We start from the raw sequence: 14,935 nt of genomic DNA on the forward strand, positions 1-14,935 counted from the left end.
TCCAATCTGGTAGGTCAAGGGTGAAAACTTTTGATTTGTACTTCTATCATTTTACATATTAGTCAGCATTAATTGTTGAATAACAATTTCATTGGCTGTTTCCTCTACATCTGAAAATGGTAAAATTATCATTAAGGTAAATGCAATGGTCACTTTCTTATGACTGAAAGCAGTATGCAATTTAGCCATGGACAGACTTAGTGGCAATAAATATTTCTTTGAAACAACGGTTTTATGTTAGCTTCTGTTTCGCATTATATGTATTACTCGCACCTTCTCCCTGCTAAGTAGCTGGTGCCTGTAACTTGATGTTCACATCCTATTTTAGCAACAGTAAAGCCTATTGATTCCTGCATGTGCCTATCTAGCTGCCCAAAACAAAGACAGCAAGGAATCCGACCTAGTATTATTGCACTCTTCCCTCACCTCCAAACTCTGAGAATCCCTTAAGTCATTCAGGCCTCAGAATAAGCACAACCTTTCTACCTGAAGCCTTCCTAAATCCCTTCCTAATGAAGACTTTGTTCCAAAACTGTCCTTTAAATTGTATTTGGTATATTTTTACGTGAACATGTTTTCTACCTCAATAGAATGTAAGGCTCCTTGCTGTTTGATTTCTGTCTTCATATTCTTAGAACAAAAACAGTATCTGGCACACAGCAGACATTTAATAAAAGTTTGCTAACTGAAAGACTTACATAGAGATCACTTCACATGTTCACTACTTATGTAACACAGGACAGATATAGGGATTATATAGAAAAAGAATCCTTTGCAAAGTGGCAAATTAATAATATCAACAAGGATTTATTAAGTGTCGACTAAGTGCCAGACATATGTTACACTACAGGGATATAAAAACAAAAAGTTAAACAGTCCTGCCTCTCAAGGAGTTCATAGCCCGTTGAGGGATAAGACATGCATACGTTCTGTATATAAAAATATATACAGAATAAATACATATTGAGAACCCCAAATTACCTCTATGCTGAGGTACAAAATTAACAATGCATGAAGGTAAATGATCTAAAAGATGATACACGATTCTTACGCAGGAGAAAAGAGGACAGGATAGAGTATGATGGATATGGCTGTTGGCTTAGTAGAACTTCGCTAAAATGCTGCAAATGGGGGGGTACCCCACTATGTTCTAAGGCTAAAAGGGGAGGTTTAAGATCCTGGATAAGGAAAACACCACATAACACCAAAATAAATGGAGATATGGCCGGCGATACACTCAAATCTCCATCCTCTTCTTGATAACCGACCATGAATGGTATCCCTTGGTAATACATGAAGGATTATTGAAAAAGTTTTGCCCACCTTTCATCAGGATTTAAATAACCCTACCCAACTATAAAAGAAAGATTCTTCAGTATTTAACAGGACTAATCAGAAGAGAGAAAATAGAGTGCTTTATCAGTTCCTGAGAAAGCAGCATCTATGACTAGTCATTTGAGGACAACATTCTTAGGTTTCAGAATACAAAAGTCACAGTCACCACATCTACCTAACAACTGAAGGTGGCAACATTATTAGATTTGAGAGTATACCTTTAGAACAGTTTTCAAGGGTAAAAGCCAGATTACAAAGAGTTAAGTAAAATGGAAGCAATAAATACAGACCCCACACATCAAGAAATTTGGGGTTAAAAGATGAAGAATTGGATGATAGCCAGAGGGTACAATAGGAAACAGTCAAATTTCCCCCATAAACCATTTGTAGATATAAAAATGCTAAAACCATGAAAATGTTAAATGTTTAAATGGTCAGAAATCAGCTATTTCAAAAGTGGAACATTCTTATGATACCAATATAAATGACATGTAGCTATTTTTATAACAATTTTAAGATTTTTTTTATCATTTGAAAATTTAATATACTTATGACAATTACTTACAAAGAAATTTTATTTAAAAGCCATAAATCTTTGGCTTTCTATGTAGTTGATAGGGTACTAGACTTAAGTGTTAGGAAAACCTGGTTTCAAATGGTATCTGACACTTACTAGATGTGTGACCCTGGGTTAAGTCACTTGACCCCTTTTGTGTCTCAGTTCCTCATGTATAATGTAAGAAGCTCAGATCAGATGACCCCTAAAGTCCCTTCAAGCTCTAAACATTATCCCACTGAATGCCTAGTTATTATCTTATTTGAGCCTCACAACAATCCATTAAGGTCTTGGATTTTTCCAGGAGAGAAAGCTGAGTTTTACGGAGGTTAAATCACTTTCTACTGATTTCAAAGCTACTAAGTATCAAAAGCAAATTTTGAACTCAGGTCTTCCTATCTTAAAGTTTAGCACTCCATACACAGACATGTGGAGAAGGGCTTGTTTTGTTATAAAATATTAAGAAATACTAGTATAATGTCATAGTCTGAAAGTCTATGGTCTTCCTTGAATCAGAGGCCTAATTAACCTTCGTAGAAGGAATGATTTGTCGAAGGTGACTAAACTAAGAGTAGAAAATCTGTTTAATTCAATTAAAATAAATCTCTTTCCCAGCTGACCTGACTTTCTCACTAAATTTAAAGGGAAATAGTTAAGAGGGAGTGATTGGTTGGACATCACATAGTGCATACCTGTAATGCCAGCCACTAAACACATGGGTTTCTTGGGCTTGTGAGTTCTTAGATGCAGTGAGCTATGTAGGTGTCCTCATTAGAATCAGCATCATCATGGTAGGCTCCCAGGAGAGTGAGGGCACCATGTTGTTTCAGGAAGGACAAACTGGTCCATGTCAGAAATGGAGCAGGTCAAAGCTCCCATGCCAGTCAGTACTGGGATTGGGCCTTTAAATAGCCCCTGTACTTTCACAATGGGGAGATATAGTTTTAAAAGGCAAGGAGCTGGGACCCTGATCGGTTTCAGGAAGTTTTATCCATTATTTATCCATTATTATCCCATTTAAGAACTGGAAGCTAAAAATTTGAACTACATACAACTTAAATAAAAAAACCTTATACTCAATGATAAAGTACTTGAGTAAAACAATGGAAATTAGTTGATAAACAGTGCCCAAAAGCTCGTGAACTACTACTGTCTCTAAGAAACCAGCTAAAATGCAGAATGCTGTTTTTCACGCACACTCTCAAATCAACTCAAATGCAATAGATATAAGTAAGATTACTACAGTGAGTACAGAAACAGGTTCTAGAAACAGACCTCTTGAAATTGCTCTCCATGCTATATTATATGTGTGGAAAAGAAAGAAAAAGGTGCTGGGGGGAGAGGTTCTATGTTTATCTTCTATTAAATTTCTATTAAAGTAGAAGCATTTTGAGGACAAGGGCCTTTTAATGTATGGAACTCAGAATTACATGCATTTGATAAGAAATATGAAATTAAAACTTGAAACACTAGTTTTACCTGGAGATACTTCCTCTTTCTGTCTGACAGTATGGTCCTTTGTGAATTTTACTCTCTGATGAGCTCTGATACAAGTCTTGCAGAGCCATTCAACACACTCTACACAAAAACCATTTGCTTCTGCATTGTCTTCACAGCTTGTGCAAACCTAGTTTTTAAAAATATAAATGGAATACAGAAGATGGTTATTTGAGAAAAATGAAAGGACAATCCCTAATGAGCATATGTAAATGTTCATGGCAATAATAACAACTAAATGCTATCATCAATATTACCTGACACTATCAATCCACATTTCAATGGCAGTTGCAAAGATTAAAAATCACACTAATACTTGCTTTTGTACTAATTATATCAAAGAGAAAATATAACTTTTTAAGTACAAATATCATAAGTAAAATATTCTGTTCCAATTTCCTCTGGAAGTGTAGGATGACAATGAAGCAGAAAACATATAGCAACTGATTTGGCTATATATATTTTCTCAAATTTTTTTTAAAGAAATAAAACTTGTGATTTATTTTATAGGGAAAATCTTCCTCCACAGAATTGTGTTTAATCAGCAACTTAAAGAGAACTATCAGGGGGAATAAGTAACTTGCCCTGGATGAGAATGCCAGCATGTTATTAGAGGCTAAAAAAATGAACCCAGGTCCTTCTTGAATCCCAAAGCCAGTACTCTATCCATTAGATATGCTACTTCTACCTTTCATAATTAGATTTGCTAATTATTTGGTTTTGAAAAAACAAAAACTCTAACTTTGATAGGCTTAGCTCTTCTCAGCAATGCAAATATCTAAGACATCTCCAGGGGGCTCATGATGGAAAATGCTATCCACATCCAGAGAAAGAACTATGGAGTCTGAACGCAGACCAAAGCATACTATTAGCTCTTTATTTTTCTTCTGTTTTGTTTTCCTTCTTCTTTCTTGCGGTTCCTCTTATTGGTTCTGGTTCTTCTTTACAACATGACTGATGTAATAATATGTTTAGTGGGAATGTATATGAGGAGCCTATATCAGATTGAATGTCTTCGTGGGAAGGGGAGAAGAAAGGGAGTGGGAGAAAATTTTAAACTCGTGGAAGTGAATGTTAAAAATAAAAATAAATTAATAAAATGTTAATTAAATTTTATTTAAATATTTTAAATTTTTTTAATATTGAAAAATGAATTAAAAATTTTAAAAAGAAAGAAAAAAACAAAAACTGCTTATACTGCTTTTATATTAAAGGGTAGAATCACCCTTTAAGTGGGCTCAAGCTACTTTACTAAATTCCCATTCTTTCCAGCACTGTAAATCTGCATTCGAGTAAAGTAAAGCTTTGGCTTCATCCTATAGATGCTAATTTGAAAAAAAAAAAAACAAAAAACCAATTGAGTGGAGGATTCCCTATGCAGAAATACCCTTTAACCAATAGATTGGCATGTCTTCCTCAATTTAGTTTTAGTTTCTGTAGTAACTATCTAATACGAGTTCATGCTGTGTAAACATCAGTTACTTAATTTTTGAATTCTAAACACTTCTTCCTTCTACAGCTTTATCACTGGCAACTAGCCAGCTTTACTCCACAAGAATTCACTTCAATAAATATGAAGATTGGGCACAAAGGGGACTGTCCTTCATGATTTCAACTAGACATATTCTAAAGCCTTCAATTTCCTCTTCATTAAGAAACTCCTACAAATAAAAAATACCAAACTAAGTTCTCCAAAGCTGTATTTAATCATACAATCACAGGTTTAGAACTGAAAGACTTCAAGGGTGATTTAATCTATCCCCTGCCTTTGTGGATGAGGAAACTAACTCAAAGAGACTAAATGACTGTCTGAAGTCAGATAGCTAAAGCGGCAAAGCCAGAATTTGAAACCAGGATTCCCTCCATTGTGTATTAACAACTCAATCTTATTACATGCCATAATTCAGTAGCTAACGGATCTGTTATTTCATAACACCAGAGAGAATAAGAGCCTTGCCTAAAGTCAAAAGTTGTTAAATTGTAAGATCAGAAATTAAGATCTGAAAGGCAACTAGGAAGTCATCTAGTCCAATCCAGCCATTCTACTAAAGGAGACCCAGTTGTTAGGGACTGGCCCAAGGTCATAAGGACCATGCAGCACAGCCAGAGTTTGAAACCAAGTCCTCTAAGATCCAGGTCCAGTGCTCTTCTTTTTTCTACTATACTACCTTATTTCCTGAGCATTATCAAAATACTAGGTATACTGAACATACACCAACCCTCTCATTCCTGGTGATATTAAGCATAAGAGAAAAGTGACAACCACTTAACAGATAACAGACTTCACTTAGTTGGTCTTTGGGTGACAGAAAAAGTCAATTGCAGGGCTTGCCCTTGAAGTCTTTTTGACTTCTGGTAGAATCTGCCAAGCTTGCAGAGTTCACTGTACACAGCTTTTTGAGAACTTGAGGTCAATTCCATGCCACTATATCAGCATCAGGTAAAATGCACAGAACTGCGGAATGCCTACGTGACAGAAGTCAAAATCAAATCCTTAAAAGAGTTTATACATAAATTAATCTATAATGTTACTGATACAGGTATTCCTTTAAGACTGCAGCCTGTAACCTTACCATGCCCTCTTATACTGTGTGACTTGTCCACATCATCCCATGTATCCTCTATAGAGGGGGTCTCCAGCTAAGGTGCCAGGAACCTCATTGTCTTGACATTGTATAGATGCCAGGGGAACAAGCACCCTGACTATCCACTGGTTATCTTCACTCTCACTATATGACTAGCCTACCTTCTTTTCTGATTATAAACCTGAATAACAAACATAGCTTCCCTCAAAAAGTTCCTGATTGCTAGCATTTACAGACTTCTCACACACACTCGGAGTTCACGACTGCCCTCTTGGGTGACCCTCAACTTGAATTATTCAGTAACTGTGGTATCCTATGACTCATATTCATACACCAACACTGAAAGAACATTGATGTTAATCAGACAAGCATGTGTTTCAAGGTGTAACTTAAAACCACTAAAAGAACTATGCAACTTCCCAAAGGAAGGCAACCAAGCCATATTCTGTACCCCTCTTCAATTCTGGCCCTATCCTCTCATTCATCTCTTCAAGAGATGCTATGTAATAATGTGTGAATCAAATGATAAAAGCTGCCTGAAGCAGAGGGTTTCTCTGTGTCTACCTGGTCTAGTAAAGCTACTCTTCCCATCCTTTTTCCTCTCCAGTGTCTTTTGATTCCTTAAGTAAATAACAGGAGAATATGAAAAATCTAAATGTGATAGTTCCTGTGTTACAACAGGTGAAAAATTATCAGTATTAAAAAAAAAAGACACCAGAATTTACAAGCCTTTTTCTATTTTTTGCTGTGCTAGAAGTACTATCCTAAAATGTGTTCCAAGCCATTTTGCTGAGCCAAGTCTCCTGTACACTTTTTTTCATCAAGTGTTTTCTTTTCATGCTTCTGAGGCAATCCTAGTTTCCTCCACCCTAAGACCATAACTTAAATTGTTTCAATGGTAAGCTGGTGTTTTCTTGCTGTCTTTCTCTCTCAAACATTCACTCACTGAGATGCTTTCTAGGCCTACAAGCCTTTAATGTTATAGTAGTTGGTGATTTGTACGAAGAGACATCCCAATTAAACTAATGATATTTTAGTGAAAAGGAAGCCACATAACATGGTGAGAATACTTTCTGAATCAAATGTCTGTTTCTAGTGCAACCATGTGTTATACAATAACATCACCAAATTGTTAAGACAAAGACTAAAATCAATATCAGACTAGAAGGGGGAAATGGCAGAAATAGGATACAAAAAGAAACTGACCTATTTAAAAGCTTGCTGATGGCAAAAAAAAAAGAGAGAGAGAAATAGATGAAGGACTAGGATTAAACTTCTACGCAAAATTGTAATAAATAATGAAAACCAATCTACTCTAATGAGACCAAGATTCTAAATCTTGCCTTAGCAGACACACGATTCCCTGCCACTCAGAAGAACATGGCAAACAGGAAGCTAAGTGGAACAGTGATAGAGTGCTTCGCCTGAAGTCAAGACATTCCTGAGTACAAATCAGGCCTCAGAAAATTCCTACCTGTGTGACCCTAGGCAAGCAAAGCAACAACCCCAATTACCTCCCCAAAAGAAGTATATGGCAATCAGCAGTATAGAGTATAAACTGGGCTGCAAAAACTTATAGTGAGGGCAGCTAAGTAGCACAGTGGATAGAGTGCTAGCCTTGGAGTTAGCAAGATACAGGTTCAAATCCAGCCTCAGATACTTACTAGCTGTCTGACCCTGGACAAAGCACTCAATGTCTCTGTGTCTCAGGTTTCTCACCTGTAAAATGAGGATGATAATAATAGCACCTAACGTGCACGGGTGTTGTGAAGACTGATGAAATAATATGGGGCAGCTAGGTGCTGCAGAGAACAGAGCTCCATCCTTGAAGTCAGGAGGACCTGAGTTCAAATCCGACCTCAGACACTTGACACTTACTGTCTCAACAAAAAAGCAAAAAACAAACAAAACAACATTAACTTATACTGAAAGTTTGTGGGAGATTATGATCAATGCCACCTGATAAAACAATAAAAAATAACAGAGGGGAAAAAAAAACAACTTGACGAAAGACCAAACTAAATGATGTATCTCAAGGATGTCTAAAGTTAAAACAAGAACGAGAAAGCCAACAGATGAAATCAGGAAAATGTGTTAAGATTTTTATAACTTTTTTTGAGGGGCCATCAATAATGGCACTGCTGCCACATCTGGACAATAAAAATTACTAGTCCTAGATGATGTGCATGAGGAAATGGAAAGTGACACTGAAGAAAACCAAGGAGGGGAAAGAAAGCAGCTAAACCGAACTAGGTATGTAACAAAAATCTCAACTGGAGGTGGTAATTTTAAAGGAACTGAGGTATCATATTCTTAACATATCAGAAAGAGGGGATAGGTAGAAGAAATGTGGGGAAAATCTTGCATCAAAAACAAAAAAAGGGAGAACTTGGAAAATAGTAATACCTACCAACTCAAAGTTCTTTCTCAAATTTCTGTAACATTTTTATAAGAACCGACACACTCAGTGAGAATACCTTTAATGAGAAAACGAAAAGGAATGACAAAAGAAATTTGGCAAATGGTATTCTAGAATAGTCCACATATTTATTGTTAAAGTGTCTGGTTCAGCTGAGAGGTTCTAATGTTTCCTTTGCATGTGGTAAGATCACTGAATAGTCCTTTAATGATTTAACAGCAGAGATAATTTACTTAATGACTCTTCTGATTATAAATATGAAGGAAAGTATAATACAGGGACAGGTAATCCTCTTGCTGAAGTTTGTCACTGTCATGTAGAATGTCCAGAAGAGAGTCTAAATTAAGGTATTTAAGCTCCCTACAGATGCTTCCACCTGTGGACATCATACTGTTTGCATCAATTTCCAGAACAATGTAAAGCCTCCTAAATTATATCCATGATCATTTATTTGTCCTGAACACAGACTGGACAGCTGTGTAAAGTAGTTTTCAGTATTGATACTGGAGAGACACGGGATTGATACAGGAGAGACACAGTGAAGAGACAATGAGCCAAGGTCTAGTAATAAATAGGAGAATAAAATGTTTGCCTTTTAGTTTTAAGCAGCCTTTAGATTCTTGTAATGAGTTAAAGGTTATCCCAGAAAAAAAAAAGCCCATCTGTTTAATATTAATGTTCTTGACATGATGCTATATAACTGAATTTAAAATACATTCTACAAAGAAAGTTGAGAGTCGGCAGCACAAGAGCAATGACAAGGCAAGCAGTAAACTGCAGTCCCTTAAAAACAAGAAATTACATGGAAGCCAAGATGGTGGAGTAAAAAGGTAGTCGCTCTCACCCTCCCCTATCAACCTTTGAAAACCCAGGAAATACCACCCCAGGGGAAAAAAAGAAAAACCCTTGAATAGCTGAACTAGAAGAAAGACGGGGAACAGCAGTGCAGCAGCACAGCAAATGGGTCTCCCAGTGCCTCAGCAAACATAAGCGAACCAGCACTGCAAAGGACCCCAGGCAGATAAGCACCCTGCAGCATTCCTCTGAAAGGAGCTGAAGAAAGCAACCTCAAGTCTTCCTAAAGTCCCAGCCTTGCTAATTCCAGTCCAACACCAGGTAAGCTGTCAGAACCTCCAGCTGTCAACCAGAAGAGATCCTGAAGCCCGAGTGGTAGAGCAGGCAAACACCAACATCTGGACCTCCAAGTACCTCAGTGAGGGTGGGAGGAACCAGTGGAAACCAGCTCAGAGAACCACCAGGTGCCTCAACACTCTACCGAAAAGGAATCTCCCAGTGCATTAGCAGAAAGGAGGGAGACAGCATTGCAAGGAGCCCCAGGCAGACAAACATCCTGCAGCACCCATCTAAAAGGAGCTGAAGAAAGCTAAAGGAAAGGAAAAGCAGGCACGCTAGAATTGCCTGAAAGTTCCAGCCTTGCTGATTCCAGCCCAACACGAGGTAAGCTGCCAGAAATCTACAGCCTCCAATTCCCAGCATAAGAGGCCCCAGCATGCAAAGCCAGTGACCAAGACCTAGGCTCCCAACACAAGAAGCTTGGGTCAGTATCCTCTGTTCCCCAGCAGGAAAGCTCAATCTCTTTAAAGGCCAGGGAATAAAGAAACCATGAGTAAAAAGAAATGTACCATAGATTCATATTATGAGAAGAGTGAAGATCAAGACAGAAATTCTGAAGAGGACAACACTGTCAACAAACCCACATCTGCAACATCAAAAGGGAGTATGAAGTGGTCTGAAACCCAAAAAGCCTTCTTAGAAGAGCTCAAGAAGGATTTTAAAAGTCTAATGAGAGAGGTAGAAGAGTCCTTAAAAAATACAATTGGCCAATTGGAGAAGGAAGTACAAAAACTAACAGAAGAAAACAATCTGTTAAAAACTAGAATTGGACAAATGGAAACTAATGACTCTATGAGAGAGCAAGAATCAGTCAAACAGAAACAAAAAATGAAAAAAAGATGAAAACTAAAATATCATCAGTAAAAACCGACCTGGAAAATCGATCCAGGAGAGACAATTTAAAAATTATTGGACTACCTGAAAATCATGATGAAAAAAAGAGCCTGGACAGTATCTTTCAGGAAATCATAAAGGAAAACTGCCCTAAGTCCTAGAACAGAAGGTAAAATAACCATAGAAAGAATCACCATCACCCCTGAAAGAGATCCCAAATTGACAACGCCAAGGAATATAATAGCAAAATTCCAAAATTACCAGATGAAAGAGAAGGTGCTGCAAGCAGCCAGAAAGAAACAATTTAAATATCATGGAACCACAGTCAGGATTACACAGGACCTTGCAGCTTCTACATTAAAAGACCGCAGGGCATAGAACATGATATTCTGTAAGGCAAAGGAGCTTGGATTACAGCCAAGGATCAACTACCCTGCAAAAATGAGCATGATTTTTTAAGGGAGGAAATGGATATTCAATGAAATAGGGGACTTCCAAACTTCCTGATAAAAAGACCAGAGCTCAACAAAAATTTGATCTTCAAGTACAAGATTCAAGAAAGACATGAAAAGGTAAATGGGACAGAAAGATACAATATGTTGTTAATAAGGGTGGACTGTTTACATCCCTACAAGGGAAGATGACACTTGCATCTCTTGAGAACTGTATTGTTATTACATCATGGTAAAGGAGTATACATAAAGGGGGTGGATATTAGTTTTGATGCAATGATAAAAAAAAAAATCTAATCAAGTGGGTTAAATGGATCCAAGTAAGTGGATTAGTCTGATCTTAGAAAATGTACTGAGAAAGGAGGAAGCAGGCAAGGGCAAATTACATTACAGGAAAAGACACAAAATCCTATTACAGCAGAGGGAAAGAAGGGAGGGGGATGAGCATTGTTTGAACCTTACTCTCATCAGATTTGGCTGAAGAAGGGAATAACAAATCAGTTAGGTATAGAAATCTAACTTGCCCTATAGGCAGTAGGAGGATAAAGGTGAAAGAAAAGGGAGGGGGGAATAGAAGGGAGGGAAGAAGCAGTAAGGCTAAAGGGGAAGAAAAGGGGAAGGGAGGGAGGGACTGAGGGAGGCAATGTTCAAAAGCAAAACACTAGTGAGAATTTGTACTTACAACTTCACTAATGTGAAAATATGTTTAATAGGAATGTAAATGTATAGCATATATCAGACTGAGCACTGTCTTGGGGAGGTTGGTGGGGAGGAAGGGGGAGAAAAATTTTAATTTTTTTTTGATTTTTAGGCAATTGGGGTTGCCCAGGGTCACACAATTGGTCTGAGACCACATTTGAACTCAGGTCCTCCTGACTTCAGGGCTGATGCTCTATCCACTGCACCACCTAGCTGCCCCCCCTTCTCCCTGGGAGAAAAATTTTAAACTCAAAAGCATATGGAAGTGATTGTTGATAAATCAAAATAAATTAATTTAAAAAAAAAACAAAAAAAGAAATTACACAGGTGAAGTAGGGTAAAGATCAATATGGAAATGTACAGCCAGAAAAGAAAATGAGCTATTCACAAAGCTAAATTAAGGGCTGGTGCAGTGCTCTTTCAATATTAAGAAAACTATAAACATACAATGACCATATTAAAAATAAACACAACAAAAATTATGTAATTATTTCAAAATAGAATGGGCTTTTAACAAAATACAATGCTCATTCCTGTTTAAAACACTACAAAGTACAAAAATAATCTGAACTTCCCTAAAAATGATAAGTTAAATCTACCTAAAACCAAGAGAAACCTTTATCTCTAATGAGGAGAAGCTAAAAGTTTTCCCAATAAGATCAAAGTTCAGGAAGAAAGAATTTCTACTATCACCATTACTATTCAACACTGTACTAGAAACGTTAGGAACAGCAATAAGACAAGAAAAAGAAATTCACAAGCAAACAAGAAAAATACTGTCACTCTTTGCAGATGATGGTTTACTTAAAATAACCCTTAAAGGTCAACTAAAACACTAACCGAAAACAACTTCAGCAAAGTTACATGATAAAAATAAATCAATTCAAGTCCTCAGAATTTCTGTATATTATCAGTAAGAGAAAGAAAAGAAAATACCATTTAAAATAACTACAGACACACACAGGAACCCCATGAACACAATTACAAAACATTCTTCACATGAAGACTGACCTAAATAAATGGAGAAATTGCTCATGGATAGGTAGGCTGAGCCAGTATAATAAAATTGACAATGTTAACTAAATTAAAAAGCTTAAAAAAAAACCAAAACAGTGAGAAACAAGAATTATCAAGGGAAACAATAGAAAAAATGTGAATGAAGGAAGAATAACAGTAAAAGATTTCAAACTATATCATAAACAATGATACTAATAGTGAGTTTGATCAGTGCAACAAATTAGATACACAATATACTTAAATGAGCACAGTAACCTATTGTTTGATAAACCCCAATATCTCATCTGCTGGGGCAAGATTTGACTTTTGATTTGATTCACTATTTGACAAAAATTGTTGGGAAAACTGGAAGTAATCTGTCAGAAACTTTGAATACACCAATATCTCACACTGTATATAACAAGATAAGCTTAAAATAGGTATGTAATTTAGACATTAAGGATGACAGCAAAAGTAAGTTATTAAAATATGGAAGAAATTCTTTCAGATATGTGGATAAGGGAAGAGTTTATAACTAACAGACACAAGATCATAGGAAGTAAAATGGATAATTCTGATTACATGAAATTAAAAAGGTATTGCACAAATAAAACCAATACAACTAAAATTATAAGCAGAGCAAAGATGGTGCAGTAAAAGTATTGACTTGATTGAGTTCTCCCCCAAACCCTTCCAAGTGCCTGTAAAAAATTACTCTAAACAAATTCTAGAGCAGCAGAACTCATTAAAAAGGTAGAGTGGAAGAAGTTTCTAGCCAAAGACAATCTTGATGGCTGCACTGACCTGGGAGAGGAGTGCAATTAAGGTTTGGCCACTCAGGAAAAGGGAACCTGGAGCAGGGCTCATGGGACTGAATCACTAGCAGCTATGGTGGTTTAACAGACTTCTCAACCCCAAAACATCAAAGACCGTTGGCCCTAGCCCTGACGTAGCTGTGGAATGGTGGCAGCAGCGGCAGCTGATTCCAGAGCTCTGGGCCCACAGATGGTGAGGGAATTGAGTGGCTGATCAGAGGGGGATTGCAGGGATCTCTTTTCTTCTGCTAAGGCATGATTCTCTTGCTTTGCTTGTGCTTGGATCTGGGTCACAGTCCTGGGTCGAGGAGAAATGCTGGCATGGTAGAAGCTTGTGTCCATGGTGCAGAGAAATCCTCCTCAGTTCCAAGGCAGAAAAGAGTGCTTGTGGTTACTCACAGACCAGAGTTCAAGCTTTGAACATACCACCTTGGAAGAATTGAAAATTTATAGGTCCCTAGAAGTATCTCTGAAAACAGCTGCACAAAACCCCCAAAGTTTAGGACAGTACACTCTCCACACTGGAAGTAGAGCACTACCTTAACAAAGAGTTTAAAAGTCAAGTAACTGGCTGCAAATATGAGTACTTAGCACAAAAATCAAAACAAACAAAAAACCTGATAAACTCTCAAACTATAGAATCTTATTTTGGTGACGAAGAAGATCAAAACAAACAAGAAGAAGAAGACAACAACATCAAAGTTCCTATATCCAAAGCCTCCAAGAAAAATATGAATTGGTCTCAGGCCACAAAAAGGATTTTGAAAAGCAAGTAAGAGACGTAGAGGAAAAGTTGGGAAGATCAATGAGAGTGATGCAAGAAAATAATGGAAAAAAAAACTCAACAGCTTGCTAAGGGAGACCCAAAAAATACTGAAGGAAAAAACACCTTAATAAATAGACTAGAACAAATGGCAAAAGAGGTCCAAAGAGCCAATGAGAACAATGCCTTAAAAAGCAGAATTGGCCAAATGGAAAAGGAGATCCAAAAGGATCTCTGAGGAAGAGATCTGAGGAAAATCTCAGATTTCCTGAGGAAAATACTTCCTTAAAATTTAGAATGGAACAAATGGAAACTAGTGACTTTATGAAAAATAAAGACATTGTAAAACAAAACCGAAAGAATGAAAAAATAGAAGACAATGTGAAATATCTCACTGGAAAAACAACTGACCTGGAAAATAGACCCAGGATAGAGAATTTAAAAATTATTGGACTACCTGAAAGCTGTAATCCAAAAAACAGCCTAGACACCATCTTTTAAGAAATCATCAAGGAAAACTGCCTGATATTCTAGAAGCAGAGGGCGAAACACAAATTAAAAGAATCCACTGGTCACGTCCTAAAAGAGATCCCCAAAGGAAAACTCCCAGGAATATTATAGCCAAATTCCAGAATTCCCAGGTCAAGGAGAAAATATTCCAAGTAGCCATAGAGAAACAATTCAAGTACTGTGGAAATACAATCAAGATAACATGAGATTTAGCAGCTTCTACATTAAGGCACTGGAGGACTTGGAATGTGATATTCGAAGGTCAAAGGAGATAGGATTAAAACCAAGAATCACCTACCCAGCAAAAATAGACATTCAAAGAAATAGAGGACTTGCAAGC

General features: G+C 37.0%; 1 protein-coding gene across 4 annotated transcripts in view; it reads right to left on the reverse strand.

Moving 5' to 3' along the window:
* The window catches only part of TRIM24 (tripartite motif containing 24), a 105,086-nt gene that overhangs the window by 54,843 nt on the left and 35,308 nt on the right, over positions 1-14,935 (reverse strand). For all 4 annotated transcript variants that reach the window (XM_078153505.1, XM_020997965.2, XM_020997962.2 and 1 more), the window contains exon 3: positions 3,371-3,518. In XM_078153505.1, coding sequence (XP_078009631.1) covers positions 3,371-3,518 — 148 coding nt within the window. The remainder of the gene's footprint in view (positions 1-3,370; positions 3,519-14,935) is intronic.

Source organism: Phascolarctos cinereus, unplaced genomic scaffold (assembly GCF_003287225.1).
Source record: "Phascolarctos cinereus isolate Bilbo 61053 unplaced genomic scaffold, phaCin_HiC Scaffold_1;HRSCAF=81, whole genome shotgun sequence".
Lineage (NCBI taxonomy): Eukaryota > Metazoa > Chordata > Mammalia > Diprotodontia > Phascolarctidae > Phascolarctos > Phascolarctos cinereus.